Source organism: Lepisma saccharinum, chromosome 22 (assembly GCF_977018435.1).
Source record: "Lepisma saccharinum chromosome 22, izLepSacc3.1, whole genome shotgun sequence".
Taxonomy (NCBI): domain Eukaryota; kingdom Metazoa; phylum Arthropoda; class Insecta; order Zygentoma; family Lepismatidae; genus Lepisma; species Lepisma saccharinum.
The window spans coordinates 45,215,476-45,233,136 of NC_139250.1; the positions used below are offsets into that span (position 1 = coordinate 45,215,476).

The window sequence follows — 17,661 nt, forward strand, 5'->3', positions numbered from 1 at the left end:
TGGAGGTTAGGGGGGCGTTTGAAAACCACCCTGGGTTTGTCGGGAAATATGTTTTTGGTTTCGGGATCACTGTGGAGGATTGGGAGAAGAGAGTGCAGTGTGTGCCTGATTTTGTTGAGGTGGGGATGATATTGGGTGATGAGTGCAGGTGGGTTGGTGGCAGAAGGTTTCTTGGTGGTAGTGGTATGTGAGGCAGCTCGTGATATTTGCTTGGTGACCAGGATGGAGGGATATCCACGGTTAACCAGGGCCTGGTGTAGGCGGAGGTTATAATTCTGGCGGGAGGTGGGTGAAGTGTTCAGGCGCTGTCCCCTGAGGGCCAGAGAGAATGGAATTGCTTTTTTGGTGTGGAACGGGTGGGAGATGGAGAAGTGTAGGTATTGCATGTGGTTGGTGGGTTTTATGTGGATGGAGGTAGTCAGGTGTCCTCCCTCGATGTGCACATCCACATCCAGGAAGGTGATCTGGTTGGGGGAGTGTGTCCAGGTGAATTTTAGGGAACGGAAGTGGTTAAGTTGGTCCAGGAAAGCTGACAAGGATGGTTCTCCATGTGTCCAGAGCATGGACACATGGAGAACCATCCTTGTCAGCCTTCCTGGACCAACTTAACCACTTCCGTTCCCTAAAATTCACCTGGTGGACACATATATATATATATATATATATTATTTGGCCAGTAATACATTTTAATTATTGTTTTCTTTTTCCTTATGTTTTCTTTCATCCAAAGCACCATAGAAATCAAAACATTCCTTCATTTTGTGATGAACTTATTTCAACCGTATTTCACATTAGTGTCGCCATTTTGAATGAAATACTGTTGCCATATTCAGAAACTGCAGGATTTAAGCTTTACAACGATATATAACATGATAGGGTTCCGTAAACGTGAAAATCAATGCAAATGTCACAAAATCATGGAATGATCCTGTATGGCTATCTGAATTATTCCATGCATAATACACACCACAGTTTGTGGGTGCAAAACTTTTGGAAAAAAGTGCGCATTATACATGAGTAAATACAGTAATTCAACATAGAGAAAGTTTATTTTAAAATATTTATAGGTTTATGTGACCATTATAATTTCGTTCAAGTTTATTCCTGTTTAAATAAGTAAATTCATTCATCCCACATTTTGCCACAAAAAGTAATCAATGTTCCATGATTTTTCATAACTCAGTATAATTCAGACTGTGGAAGTGTTGTGTCTGTAATTGAACTGTACATTTCATGTTGTAACAGTTTATTTTGCAATATTTCATGGTCAGACATTATAGAAAAATGAACCTCACACTTTTTATAATGGTTAGCAGAAGTTTTTGACATGGAACAACTTTATGTTTTGAATGCGATGGAACCGATGGTAAACTTACCAAATTTTTTGAGTTGAAATTTGTGGCATGTAGTAAATGCGAACTATATATTTTCTGTAAGTTGGATTTTGTTGGCCTAATTTATTTCTTCGTCTTTCAAACGAGAGATTTCTCAACTGTTTTTGACTATTTCTTTAGTCCACTTGCAATTCAAGAGGACCTTTGTCCATTCCTTTAAAAAATGACTTTGTGAAAATTTGTGCTTTGCTTGCTTCTGTGAAGAAGTACATGAGACAGATACATAGGCAAAAGCGTAAAAGTGACATAGCACTTAGTGGCACCAAGGGCACAGTTATGCCTAATAATATTTAATGATGACCAAGCAATGGAAATGTAGATTTTGAATTGCCTGATATCCAATTTGAAAGTAAGGTATCAATGGGTTTACTGAATATTTTAGATGATAGATAAATAAATATCAGATAACCAGTTCATATATTGAAAGTTTCCTACATACCGACATTATTTCAACACATCACCCCACTCAATCCAATCAATCAATCCCAGACAGCAATCAGCCCAGCCAGGAAGTATTAATGGAATGCTTATGTCAGTTATTGCCGAGTTGAATTTACTGAGGGGCCTAGCCAGGAAATGTGCGAGTAGGAAGGATAACTCATGAATAACTGGGGATTGTTATGTGGAAAGAGGGGGAAAAGGGTGAAAGGGAGATTCAATCGGGAGTCATTGGTGAAGCAGGAATTGGGGATTATCTCCGTAGTTCCAAGGAGATTCATGTCTATTGCTGAGATGGGTAAGAATCCTTACTTTCGTATCCAAATATGTGCCGAGTCCAATCTTGACAATGTAAAATGCATTTGAGTATGCGAGTCAGAAAGTTCTTTTAAAGTTGTGTTTTCACCTCTCACAGCTGAGGCCATGGAGGCTTACCATTATTTATAATTAATGTGTAAATAGGATCAAGCTTATGCACACCAGAAAATCGATCCCTATACCGAGAGTATATTACCCAAGAAGGTGAGCCAGTCTTTACACTCTTCAGGTAACTTGACCCACCTGGTCATTCACACTATATGACCAGTTGTAAAGATGAAAATGAAGGTCTGGCTGACTATTCAGTGCTTGGAAACCACTATGGACCTCATGGATGGAGGTAACAACTTGCTGAGTACACCAGTGGTGCTCTTCTTTAACAAAGGGCTGCAACGATCATCCCACAGTAGGACAAGTGCCAGAAGTTGACTGGTAACTATGTGGTGTAACATCTGTACCCTCCTTCCCCTTCGTAATGTTAGCACATTGGAAAATTATTTATATATTATTTTTTCTCTGCGTGTTTTTAGCAGCGAATCGGGTGTTGGTTTTTGAATAGCCCTTGTATATTTTATCTGTATTTGATCAATAATCATTGTCATTTGCTATCATTGTCTCTGTGACAATAGCATTATTATTAATATTTAGGATATAAGTATGTACCATATTCCTTGCACAAATTATGTGTTCTTCACCATATTTGAACCGTGTCAAATAGTTTTCAGCATGTGACTCAAGCACATATTTAACAGTTTGTCAATCATTTAATTGTACATAATTTATTGAATAATAATAACCCATGGTTCATCGAACGAGTTACAGGATGACATATGGTCAGCACGATGAACCCCCCGTCATTGTTGTAGGTTTTCATGACTGGCTTACGCTACTCATTTGTAGCACCTGCTGGTGGTGGGTGGACACCAGTCCCATACACAGGCCAAAATCTCAAGAGAAAAGTTGTTAGCTTCCCCCAGGAGACTCGAACCTGCACACGTCCCGCATCCAGAGCCCAAAGTATAATGCCTTAGACTGCACGGACACGATGGGGTACATAATTTTTTGTATGTCACATTTTAAGAATCTCTTTCAAATTTCTTCTTGAGAAAGGGTTTACAGCTCCAGAATAGAAGCTGTAACTGAACAGAACAACTTGTATTGAGGTTGTGAATCGTTTCTATTTGTAGCTACATTCCTTAGCAATTGCATTGCCTTGAAAATTTTGTATATAATCTGTATATACAGGGTGACAATTAATGAACTATATGAAATAAAACGGAAATTAGTGACAAACCACGTAGTACACAAACTGTATTGCACATGTAAAGGGCACTACAGACATTCGGATTTAGGTTATGACATGTTCGATATGTCTGCCATCTCTGGCGATGATGTGGGGCAGACGAACAGCAAATTCTGCATGACCCGCTGAAGTGTCGAAACATCGATGCTGTCGATGACCTCCTGAATGGCAGTTTTCAGCTCAGCAATGGTTTTGGGGTTATTTCTGTACACCTTGTCCTTAACATAGCCCCACAAAAATGAGTCACATGTGTTCAGCTCCGGGGAATATGGTGGCCAAGCGAGTCCCCTTCCAGTGGCCTCTGGGTACCCCAGAGCCAGAATGCTGTCCCCGAAATACTCCTGACCATGACATTTTCACTTGCAAATGGCCGACATCAACATGTTGCGTGCGCATACGCATACGAATTCCCATCATGCCCTGTAGCCAGCCACGGAGTTTGGACGTCATCACACGAACCGTTCAGAAATTATGACAGTTTTATTTCATATAGTTCATTAATTGTGACCCTTTAGATATCATTGTAGTTCTGAAGATTTGATTCGTGAGTCTCTTAAGGTACTATTTCTTCCTTTCTGCAGATGTGACGGAGAACTTTGACTGCGTCTTCTGGTGTGGAGATTTGAATTTCCGCCTGTCGCAGACGAGGGAAACTGTGATTGAGTGGGTGTCGTCTCAGCGCTTCCCAAGGGTGTGCCCAGTGGAACTGCATGACGACCAATTGAGGAAGATTCTTGTTCAAGGTAGTTGTTCAAGAAGTTTTGTGACTTTTCATGTATTTTCATTAGCTTCATTACTCATGCAATACAGGGTGTATCAAACAATGTTGAAGCTTTCACAACACCATAGCTCTTTAATAGATTGCAATATACTAACATACGATATTCATTTCATCTAATTTCATATCAATTTTTTTCAGTAATAATGGCAACACAGCACAGTGATCCACAATGCCAAAACAAGTTGGCAAAAAGAGAAATGTTTACTTTTTGGTAAGGGGATAAAACATGAATAGTTCTCTAAACAATTAAATGAGACAGGAAAGGTCCAGTGAAATTTATCTCTAAATTGATTGTTTGTTCTTGTTTTTGGGATGCAAATTGGTCAGTCGTGAAAATTAATGTTCATACTATATTTATAGTTCCAAATTTTTGCTGATTTTTGCAGCAATGTGAATCATGGTGCACAAGTAGAAAATGCATTTTGTGTGATTGAATCATGTAAGACAAACTTCTTCATTGTGGTTCGAGGGAAGTTTAGCGAACCTTCCAAGAAGGCTGCAACATTCTTCCATCTTCTGTAACTGACATGATACTATGAGTGCTTTCCTTTCTATTCATATATAGTACTTACTATATTGCAATTTGTCATAGAGCTATGGCAATGTGAAAGTGTCAAATCTTTTTGAATCACTCTGTATGTCATCATCATGAGTTTTCTTATTTTTTTCTGCCATACTCTTCACTGCCTGCATCTTACGCCTGCCACACTCCTTCATTTTCTTGTTCCTCATCAGTCCCTTTACACTTTTACAGAGTGGCTGGAAAGTAACTTGCTATTTATGATTTTTGTAAATGACATTGGATTTACATAAAAAAATGTATTGTGATCCCTGAAGTGGTATAATTTACAGTATTTGTCGGCGTATAAGATGCACCAACATATGAAATTCCCTTTTTTGCACCCATTTTTGAGGAAAAAGTTTTATCACTGAATTTATAATAAATTTACAGTATTTCAAATATAACGTAATATGAAGGACCACTTTCAACAAATAACTTATGTAATCTAACTAGGAAAGAAAACATTTTAATGTTCATCACACACCACAAGGAAGCAAGAAAGAAATCGTCCAACTCAGAACAAAAAATATTTTCAGAAATGAAGGTAATCAAAAAACAGTATTGGTGTATAAGATGCACTTTGTTTTTCAGACCTATTTTTAAAAGTAAAAACATCTTATATGCCGGAAAATACGGTAATTGTTAATGTCTCCTTTCTCCTCACAGTGACAAGAGCAGCCCATAATGACCCAATGTCTGACCGCGTGAGCATGCACAGCTAGCATACCTATATGAGGTGTGGCAGTCCATGGTACAGTACAGGTGTAGGATTGTGGTTGAGTGTTCACAGACCTCATGCTTAAGTGGATGTGAAGCCAATCAGAAACTGCAATTTCTTCAAGCTGATGACTATGGATTGGATTGATTTGGTGTTTTAAGTCCACTTTATGCACAGTAAGGCTAATCGGGACTCGACCTACAGTTTAAGGTGGGATCCGAACCACTATGTGCCTCCACCGGGAATCGAACCCAGGACCCCTTGATTACAAGGCAACAATGCTACCACTGCACCATCAGGGAGGCCACATGATGACTATGGAATCTGTGTGAGATACTCGCAGATTCAGTAATCCCTCAACATCCAGATTGGAGGAAAATGGGCAAGTGCTGCAGGATATGTTCGTTCGAAGTCCCCAAAAGTCAACACAAAAGGCCTAACCTGCCACACGATACAAACTGTTTTGAAGGAGTTACAATGGCATTCTTGAAAGCTGCATCTTGCCATCATCTCTGCGCCTGTACCACCAACTGCCACACTTCATAACGGGATGCCAACTAACCACGCTTGCACAACGTCAAACATTGGGTCATTATGGGCTTTTTTTGTCATTGTGAGGAGAAAACAGAAATTAGTAGTTAAATTCTTTCACTTCAGGGATCACAATAAATTTTGTTTCATGTAAATGCGATGCAATTTACAGAAGTTATAAGTATTTTTCAATATGGATTTACTTTCCAGCCATCCTGTATAAAATCTTGTCAACAGCGGTTGTCTCTTGTTACCATCTCATTTTGCAGATTTAGCATTGTCTGCTGTGACAGAATAAGACAATCCTGAACCATCCCTTTATCTATAATGTAGAAGTTTCGATTTAATTCATTTTAGCTAAAGCAGCCTGCCAACTTTTTCTTGGTACTGTCACATCACATGCAACACCCAATGGCTTGTCACTGGGAGAGGGAACATATCTATACAGGGTGTCTCAAAAGTAATTGTGCAAACTGACACAGGTGAAAGTACACAGTAATAGAAGCAAAAATGTCTCGGTAAACATGGGTTTGCAAACGAGCTGTTTTCGAGATAATTGCAAATATGTGGTTACAAGCCGCCACTGACTTCATTCTTTGTAAACGTCATCCTACTTGGTAAAATTATAATAATGTGTGCGAAAGTGTGGTTAGAAGCCGTCACTGATTGCATTTTGTAATCACCGAGTGCTTTATCCATCCTGTTTGATTCCCACGCTACCTCATAAATGTTCTGTTTTGTAAACAAAGAGCAAACCTTGGAAGGTACAAGGAGTAAAGCACTCGGTGTTTATAAAATGCAATCAGTGACGGCTTCTAACCACACTTTCGCAGCCATTATTAGCATTTTACCAACTAGGACCACGTTTACAAACAATGAAGTCGGTGACGGCTTGTAATCACACATTCACGATTATCTCGAAAACGGCTCGTTTGCAGACCCATGTTTACTGAGACTTTTTTGCTCCTATTATCGTGTACTTTCACCTGTGTCAGTTTGCGCTATTACTTGATACACCCTGTATATATAAAAATGGATGCATGTGTGTATGTTTCTTCCGGCATAACTCTCGAATGCCTGGAGTAATTTCAACCAAACTTGGTACACATATGACTTACAATCTACAAAGGAATATTGTGGGGTAAGACACCCCTGGCACACCCCTAGGGGTGGGTGTGGGAAGGGGTGACATGTAAAAATAATCAAAAAAGACCTATATTAGTGTGGAATCCATGGTTTTTCGGGTCACTCAGATGAATAGTGACACTAAAAATGTTGTTTATAATCAAGTTGTGAGTTAAATTAATATTATAGTGAATTTGTAAAAGATTTTACTTTATAATTAGTATACAGTACTTATACTTTTAAATACCTGTAAATAATATTAGTTACATTTTACACTATAATTAGAATTCATTATTTTACTCTCGAATTGAAGATTGGGATAAATAAATACCTGGTCAATGCTGGGTAATCAGTTAGTAGGTTGATAAAAAACAAGGGGAAAACCAAAAGGCTTGGCAACTCTGAACTACTTTTCTTTGTCACCACATATTTATGGTGAATAAATTATCAAAATTTCAGTACAAAAACTGTGTGCATTTCGGGATCAAAAGTGGTGTATAAAATGGCATTTTGGTGTTAAGATGGTGAACACAACCATAAATTTGATTTAAAAACTACAATTATTACACAAAATAAACATTTTCCTTGTAATAGTACACTTATCTAGTTCGATTGCTGTGTAAAGGAGTTCATTTTTGCTTCTGAATTAATCATTTCCCATGATTTGCATAACTCACAGTATAATTCAGACCTCGGAAAGTGTCACAGAAAGTTTATTTCAGATTTTGCAGTTCACTTCACGTCATTTTGTGACGAAACGTGGTAGGAACATTTTTATACACCACTTTCAAAAACATGAAAAATGAACATTAGCCCTTTCGTGCCGGTAGACGAAATATTCTTCACGCATGGAAATTCCCCAAGGATGGGGCTCGTTTGAAGCAAAATGTAACATGTTGGAAAATGTTTTGTTAAAAACGTTGTAATAACACGAAACATGCAAATGAGGAATCATTTTATTCAGAATTTCCAAGCTTCATTCTGTAAGGTAAACATGTCTATGTGTACCTATTTTCGGAAGCAACGGACACAGGCATTTCCAATTTTTTTTTTTTTTTTTAATTTGGCTAGCTCCTATCCGCTAGCGCCCATCGATCTAGGCAAACTGCCACTAGTTGCTGATTGCCCCAAGTTATATAAAGGTGAATACGACAGCACAACAGTCAGCCTGGCGACGCGAGAATGACGTCAGAGTCTACTCTGCGATGACGGCAGATGTGAGGTGAAAGCTTGAAGATTAAGCCCAAAAAGATTCCGTTTTTTTTTTAATTCGGTTTCCTGTTTATTAATATTTTATTGCCTAACATTTGTTTGACAAAATATTCATCGTCCGTCCTTGAGTTACTTCTGACATCTATAGGCCCCGTCCCGAAAGGGTTAGTTGTGTTATTTCACATTTCGTGTTTTCATCAAAAACGAAATACGTGCGCCTCTAGATAATACACCCCAAGATCTATGGCTGTGGTTTCTCTTTCAATGAAAGAGACAGATCCGATGATACGCTGTCCAGGAGAATATATAACAATGAGGTAGAATGAGTTCTTGCCTTCCACAGTCTCAGTTATGGAAGAAGTGATGTATACAGCACAATTTTACGTATGCATTTCTGGCAGCTGTAACCTGGTGAAAGACTGGCATTAGATTTTTGGATTGGTGTGGTGATTGTGAGGTTTGATAGTCACAGAAGACAAGAGTGGGTTTAGAATTGAAAACTGGCCTTGTTATTTAGTTCAGATTTTAAGATGGGGCATGATTAGTGAAGGGTGTGGTTTAGTCTTCTTGGGCCTTGGCTAACTCTGTCAATGGAGGCATACGAGGACGTATCAAAAAGTTTTGAGACTAGTTCTGTAACATGCCAACAGATGGCAGTGCAAGGCTGCACGCACATGCACAGGGAGCACCAGCCTTCATAAGTCAGTGTGCCAAGAGACATTGTCCTGTGTACATCGTGAGCTGTGCAGCTGGTGCTCTTCTGACCACGTGCGTTACCACGTCTGCGATTTCATCATGGACAGCAAGTTAGAACAGAGAAAACGTGAAATTCTGTGTGAAACTGGCCACATCCACCACAGAGATACGCACGCTTCGAGAGTGGAAGAACATCACTGGAAGACGGCATGCTGGCGGACTTCTTGGCAGACTTGGACGTGGTGTTCCTTCTGCTCCTGGGTCTGCAGCCTGGGGACAAACTTGGCAACAACACAGCACATGTTCAAATCACACGTGAGGATTGCCTGCACTGTTCCATATGACACACCGACAATGGCAGCAATGTTGTGGATTGTTTTCCGATGATCCTCATGCACAAGTTGCCGAATGGTTTCGACATTTTCGGGTGTTGTGCTCGTTGAAGGTCGTCCTGATCTCTCGTCGTCTTCCAGTGATGTTCTTCCACTCTTGAAGCGCGCACGCCACTCACAACACCTTGCACGACTCATTGCAGCATCACCTTACACTTGCCAAATCATGTCAAGCATCTCTGTGGCGGATTTGCCCAGTTTCCAGAATTTCATGTTCGCTCGTTGTTTTAACTTGCTGTTCATGATGAAATCGCAGACGTGGTAACGCACGTGGTCAGAAGAGCACCAGCTGCACAGCTCACGGTGTACAGGACGATGTCTCTTGGCACACTGACTTATGAAGATTGGTGCTCCCTGTGCCTGTGCGTGCAGCCTTGTGCTGCCATCTGTTGGCATGTTACAGAACTAATCTTGAAACTTTTTGATACGTCCTCGTACATAATAGCTATACAAATTTGTTTGGTGACTAGTTCAGTTGAATAGCCTCAGTTTTAAAGCATTTGTTCTCTGTTGTTGCAACTCCAGTGAAATTGATTGGTCTTGTTCATCTGGTAGGGATGGCAACTATTGAAGTTGAAGTAATGAAGATGACTGATAGGCGTGATGTGAAAAGTTGATACTTATATTAAGGGAGGTACTTGAAGATGCATTCCGAGTGAATTTGACAGTGTGAAACTGATTTTAATTTCTAAGGAAAGTTATTAGAGTGGGTTTAGCTATATACTCTTTTAAAATTAGATACCTAACAATATGTCATTTTTCTAAGATAACACTGCTTGTAGTCACATTGTTATGTACATTAATTGAGGAGGTTAACACTGCAGTGGTCACGCAGATCACAATAGTGATCTACTTGTATGTTTGCATGTGCTACTGCACTCTTGACCTTGCCTTCCAGTGTACCTTCCTAAACAGTATAGGAACTATGTTCATTCAGCTGTTATTAAATATATCCATTGTTGACTTGTTGTTAGAGCTCATATTTCAGTGGAGCACAATAATGATCCACCTGACCATTAACAGGAGTGTTTTCAGATACGTAGTATTCCTACAAACATAAGTATATGTTTCTAAAGCATTGTTAAAAATATATGCAGTGGGTGTGTCCAGACCACCAAAAAAATCTGATTGTGATTTTTTGGGGGGAGGGAGGGGGAGGAGAAAGTAACAAAAGTAAGATTCTAAGATATGTATTTTTGTTTGGTTTCATCACCTGCAAATGGAATGCATTATTTTTAGAATTCCCCCCCCCCCCCTAATGTGTTGAGTGAAATAACTTACAATTTTGTATGAAGTGAACCAGAATACTTCAAAAATGACATTCTTGCTATAAATCCAGAGAAATTTTGATAATGGGTAAAAACGATAATATTCTATGGATCACAATAGTGATATGTGTGATCAATGAGATGAATTTTTTTGTTGTTTTTCGTGCGATCACTGCAGTGTTAGTGTTAAAGAACCATTCATGGAGTATTTCCAATGTACACCAGGTCAGTATAATACCGGTATCACTACTTTTATATCTGTACTTATCAGTATCAGCAAAAAATTCCTATCAATCAACTTTCATGGATTTCCACTAAATGAATTCGGGGAGTTTTTAACATCACATAAGGTTCATGCTGTTATATCTTCCAACATGTTTTAGTTATATTTTAAAAATATATCCTTGCAGGTTCTGTATTCCGAGGCTTCGAAGAAGGTCCCATTACATTTGCACCATCATATAAGTATGATGCAGGAACCAACCAATTTGACACATCTAGCAAACAACGCACACCAGCATACACGGATAGGATTCTTTTCAAACACAACCGAAACACGGAAGTGCATTGTCTGATGTATCAGTCAGCCACGTCGATCCGTACGTCAGACCACAAGCCCGTGTGGGGACTCTACAGCAGCAGTATTCGGCCAGGAAGAGACACGTAAGTTGAAAATGTAATCAGGTACTTCACATATCACTAGAGCCACATATGTATGGTGAATAAAATATCACAATTTTGGTACAAAAGTTGGGCACATTTCGTGCTCCAAAGTGGTATATAAAATGGCATTTCAGTATTAAAATGTTGATTAAAACCCTAAACTTCATTTAAAAACTACACTTATTATACAAAATAATTTTTTCCCTTCTAGAGTACATTTATGTGTGTCCTCCTCCGTAGCGGAGCAGGTTAAGGCGTTCACTCGTCTTGAGATCATTTGCTGCGGGACGGCGTAGGTTCGAATCCGGCTCTGGTCGGAATTTATTCGGCCTACGCATAGGGCCGGTGGCAACCCACCATCGTGAGGAAATTGGGGAGCTCCGAGTGAGTGAGCGTAATCCGGTCACGGAGACCTACTATAACGGCTGGGGATACGTCGGGCTGACCCCCTGACTATTCCAATACTGGTTGAAGATCTCCACGCTTAGAGGTGACGAAGGAAAGCGTAAGAGGGAGAACGGCAGTCGGTAGGTAAGCCTAGGCCCTTCATGGGCTGTTGCGCAACGGATTATTTTTTTATAGTACATTTATGTAGTTATCAGAGAGTTATGTTTATTCCTCTGCAAAGGAGACCATTTTTGCTTCTCAAATATTTACAGCAAAATTAAATCAATTTTCTGTGATTTGCATAACTCACAGAATAGTTCAGACTTCTTAAAGTGCACCTCACATGTTACAAAAACATGAAAAATAAACATTACGGTGTGTTATTTCACATTTTGTTGTTTCCTTCAAAAACTAAATATGCGTAACAATCTATAGAATCTTTGAAATGTAAAGTACAACGAACTCCACAACCCCAGACAATTAGCCATCACCTTTCCAAACAGGGAATTGCTAGAACCATTTAAGGTATGTCTTGTCAGACATTGCCGGGCTTCCTTGATAGGCATCGTTGCAAACAGATGTAAACAATCGCAATCAAGGAAGAGACTACAGGTCTGACTCTGCATTTTGTTTAGCAGAATCAATCTGAATAAATGTATGGAGAGAGAGAGAGAGAGAGAGAGAGAGAGAGAGAGATCAGTCGTTAGTTCGAGATTATTAACACTGTAACGACGGATGGGTCTTTTAGGCCAGGTTTCAATTTTTATACCTCTTTAATTTTTTAATGCTGCAAATGAATGTGTTCTCCTTCCGTGACTTTTGTAAATTTCAGATGCCCTTGAAATCATTTATTGTAATCTTTGGTTATTTATTAAGTTTGGTCAGAAAATGTATTACTAGCGTTGCATACGGATGGGTCCTTTAGGCCCGATTTTAATTTTTAAATATATATATATATTTCTTTACTGCAGAAATATCCTGCTTCGCCTCTGTGACTTTTCAACGATTGTCACAACAATGAAAAGCGTATAGTCGGAGTCTGTGGCTGAGTCGTTAGCACATCACGCTGCTACGCCAAGGGTCCCGGGTTCGAATTTCACTCGTGCATGGTTGTTTGTAAATGTCCATTCATCAATTTCATCATTTCATCATTCATCCCCATCTTCGCAAATTAGCCGAGAGGCACAAACTGCGAAGTTAAATAAAACAAATCAATCAATCAATCAATTGACATGCTGGGCAGAAAGTCAATGTCAATCTCCTGCGTCGACATTTCTTCTGTTCTTTCGAGAACAACTTCTTCAGAAGATTTGCTTGTGGACCAATAAGGAAGGCCGTTTAGTGTATGTCGACCAGTGGAAGGAACTGAAAACGGAAGAGTTGAAGAATATATTGGACTAGTTATTCTCATGGGAGTATTCAAGTCAAAGAATGAAGATGTGAACGAAATGTATAGTAGAGTAGAAGGTCGTCCACTATATTCTCAAATAATGAGTCGTGATAGGTACAAGGCAATAACTCGAGTAATGCATTTTGACAACGCTGAAAAGTAGAAGAAAGCATAGGTCTCCTATCAGAGAAGTGTTCGAGACTTGGACTGTTTACCTCCGAGAAGCGTACATTCCTGGTTGCAGCATGACTGTAGACGAACAACTGGTCACTTTTAGAGGGCAATGCTCTTTTAGACAGTACATGACTTTGAAACCTGGTAAATACGGAATCAAGCTGTGGCTACAAGGGAAAGGAAGCTGGAGATAATAATGAGAGAGAGTAGTGAAGGAAATCGAAGGCAGTGGAAGATACATCACGTGAGATAATTTCTTCACGAGTGTATCTCTTGCAAGGGATCTACTTGCCAAGAAACTTACTCTGGTCGGCACGATGCGAAAGAACAAAGGAGAGCTGCCACCAGAGTTTACTGCCACAAAACAGCGAGTGTGTTGCTCCACTTTCTTCGGATTTTAAGATGATCTCATGATAGTATCATATTGCCCCAAGAAGAACAAGGTGGTGATTCTACTTTCTACGTTGCATGAACAGCCGAAAATCGACTCTTTCACAGCACAGCTAAAGCCTGATGTTATAATTACTTATAATTATAAGTAAAATAAAGTTGGTGTCGACAAATTGGACCAAATGGTGCGAAACTACAGTGTGAAATGAAAAACTCGTAGATGGCCAATGGTTATGGATCATGTCAATATATATTGACATGATCGACATAAGTGCACTAAATGCATTTGTTTTGTATCAAACAGTACATCCGGAAGAATTGGGAGCAAAAACGGGTAGACGTAGAAGGTTCTTGCAGTACCTGGGAAGGGAGCTCAGTGGCAAACTAGTAATGGACGAGCAAGCCAACGGGTGTTCAAATGAAGAGCAAGGTATACAGAAACAATCCAGAAGGAGGTGTCACATTTGTCCATCAAAAATCGATCTGAAAACCAAAAGAGTGTGCTCTAAATGTAAACAAAACGTTTGTACTCAGCATTCACGTGTCCTATGTAACACATGTTAATCGATGTTGTAAGTTATTTTTAACAAACAGTAAATAATAAAAACATATAAATTCTTAAAAATCATGAAAACTGGACGCCTGATAAAAAATAACATTTTGTAGGTAGGTCGCGTGTTACTCACAAATCCAGAATATAAAAAAGGAAAGTTAAAAATTGTAGTTACGTATGTGAGTATAGTGTTCTTATTGTAGAACGACATTTCAGAGATTGACTATCTCCTTCCTCAGGTTCATATAAAAAAACTAGGTACTTGACATAGTACTGCGTCAAAAATGTAATATGAGAATTGTGGTTAAGGGTTGGTTAGGATACATTTAAAATATTAAGTTTTTGCTATTAGAAGTACGTAAAAAGCAAGTCGTTCCCTAAAAAAACTTGTACAGTAGACCTATTCACAGGTAAAAAAGTTAAAAAAGTTAAAAATCTAAAAAACCTGCATGAATCACAATGCAACTTGCAGGTTTGGCCATTCCTACCCAACTGTGAATCTCAATCCACATGAAGGTCAATTCTCCACGAATATTTCCCCTCCCCTTAATTTTCTCGTTTCCCCTTATTACGTCACAAATCCAACGTAAATTCACGTTCTTCCCTTGCAGCTTGCATAACTTCCCGAGTGACGTGGAAACCGATATTGGGTTCAGGCTTCCAGGCTTTGTCCCATTTTTTGAGGAAATTGATCCACCCTTCTTCCAAATTTCCAAGTACCTAGTTTTTTTATATGAACCTGAGGAAGGAGATAGTCAATCTCTGAAACGTCGTTCTACAATAAGAACACTATACTCACATACGTAAGCACAATTTTTAGCCTGATAAAAATGTTCCAAATGTAAGAAAACTAATATACTTAAAACTCAAGGGTTTATTTTTAACATATGCTATTCAATGTTTAAAGTTATTTTGTAAAACATGTTACATATTAGAAACATGTAAATGGTTAATGTCATTAATAAATAACCTGAAACATTATTTTCAGTCATTGATATAAATTAGAAAAATTGAACGCCTGAAAAAAATATATAATATTTCCCCGGGTCCAATAGACCCGATCCGATATTAACGTATAGTCATTGTAGCCGTCGTTATAGTGTTAATCAGAGGGCACAGAAGTATGAGCTAAAGTCTACGAGAAAGAGAGAGAAGTCTGAGCTTACAGATTTGCGCCACATATGGACACCTTGTTTAACCAGTCCATGGTTCGACACCATGAGAGAGCTTCTCCGTACAGTGAGAAACAGGTATTTCCTTTCACCATGCTGATCCAGTCTGTAGGGGTTTAGACTCAAGTTTTTTGTTTTGCCATCAAGTGTATAGTTATTACCTCTCGCACCTCACCATCAAGCTCACCATGAGTAGCTAGTTGCTCTAGAATAGAGGACAAATGATCAGTGAGCTACATCACCCACTGGGACCCCTAAAGGTCCCTAGTTCGATCCCCTGTTCATAGGAGAACGTTACGTGGTGTGAGATGTGGGTCTTTTCATTTCGTATGAAATTAAAAAGTACGTTACGTATGCGTGCCTCTACATATGACCTGATCGAGTAAGAATTGGGGTGTCTCTTTTCCAAGAACTCTTAAGATACACAACATCCTCTGCAGTATACCACACTTGAATTTCTGTCTACAAAGTTTGTCAAAAATTTAGGTTCACTTGATATTCGTTTAGGTTAATCGGGACTGGACCTATAGTTTAATGTGGAATCTGAGCCATTGTGCAGGCCTCAAGTTCTATCCACCCAAACACTTTAAAAGAGTTCTGTCGTGTATGTAGGCAGGGGGTATTTTACCACTAATATACTCATACATTGGTTCGTTGTGGTATAATAAACATTGCAATGATTCGCCCTAACAGTGATTATAATACACAACTTACATTCTTGATGCAAGATGTCACTACTTACATTTTTAATGTATACATTTTAGAAACAAATGAATGTTGATGATCAAGTATGACATATTAACAATTCAAAGATTTGCCAACACTTAACAGGTCCCATGTGTGGTTAACATTATAGTCTGGGACATGAAATTAGACCTTTGGCAGAATTTGCAGTGTTGCCATTACTGGATTTGTTCGTAGATTAACAACAATGACTTTTTTTCAGTCCAATTTTCTAACATACATGATATGCAAGTAACATTTTACAAGGGCTGTTAAAAAGAACCGAACTTTTACAAAATTGAGAAACTGGTAATATTCACCAGCTATTTGGATCTGTCTCCTTCAAAATACTCCCATAAACTCTGCACATACGCTCCCAGCATTCCTTCCAGTCCTGGAATGCCTGCTGGAACTTCAGTTTTTTAATGGCCTGTAGGTTCTGTAGTAAAATTCCTCTGATCACTTCTATTGTCTAGAACTCTGACCTTTGAGAGTTGATTTCAACTTGGGGAAGAGGAAGAAGTCTTCTGGTGCCAAATCAGAGGAGTAGGCTGGTTGTGGAACAACAGGTGTCTGGTGCTTTGCGAAAAACTCCCAGACAACGAATGAGGAATGAGCACATGCATTATCATGATGAACCATTCAGGACTTGTTCTGCCATATCTGAATATCTGAAACCTATTGCGCCACACCTTTTCTTGTAATTGTTGCATGACATTAACGTAGAATGCTGCATTCACTGTGGAACCATGCGGTACAAACTCTGAAAAAACGATCCCCTATACCCTGCCTTGAAAAACATGATCAACATCTCTTTAACGTAGGAGCTACTCATTCGTTGTTCTCAAAGGAGGTTCGAGTCAATCTAAAATGTCTGTACCATTCGTAACTCTGTGTGTGACTGAAACATTTCTCATCATAGGCTTCAAGTAACATGTCATATTTCTCTTCGAAAGTTTTCTGCAATTTCACACATAACTCATTGCTCTTCCAGTTTCTTTATGGTAGGGTAGCTGAAAATTGCTGTGGGCATTCAACACAATCTGCATTACTGCGGTTAGCAACAGTTTTGAAACTTGGGCAAGTAACACTACAGTGGACAAGTTATGCCTGAGCAGGGACACTGACTTGTCAAAATTATTGGGGGAGCTCTGATCACTGAAATAAAATTAATGAATGACTCACTCCCTCCCTTTTTTAAGTTTTGGCCTCAGTGTTCGGAATCTCGTAAAAACCCATGAATTCCTCAAAATTATCAAAATTTTCATTCACAGTTCGAATGCTGAATGTCAATTGTTCTTGGATGGATATGTCACAAGTTTCATCAACCATAATAGAAAAATATTCCCGACTTTTAATCTCTGCTACCACAGAGCGCAAAACAGATCTCCCTAATATATCAATGATCTCGTTCTGAATGTCATGTGAGAGCTATTTGTAACCCGAACGTCCCATCCTAGTTCATGCACAT

At 39.1% G+C, this 17,661-nt stretch overlaps 1 protein-coding gene across 2 annotated transcripts in view; it reads left to right on the top strand.

Annotated features, from left to right (window-relative positions):
• The window catches only part of INPP5E (Inositol-3-phosphate synthase), a 77,393-nt gene that overhangs the window by 44,030 nt on the left and 15,702 nt on the right, over positions 1-17,661 (top strand). For both annotated transcript variants that reach the window (XM_083144101.1, XM_083144102.1), the window contains exons 6-7: positions 4,035-4,196; positions 11,149-11,401. In XM_083144101.1, the coding sequence (XP_083000227.1) occupies positions 4,035-4,196; positions 11,149-11,401 (415 nt within the window). The remainder of the gene's footprint in view (positions 1-4,034; positions 4,197-11,148; positions 11,402-17,661) is intronic.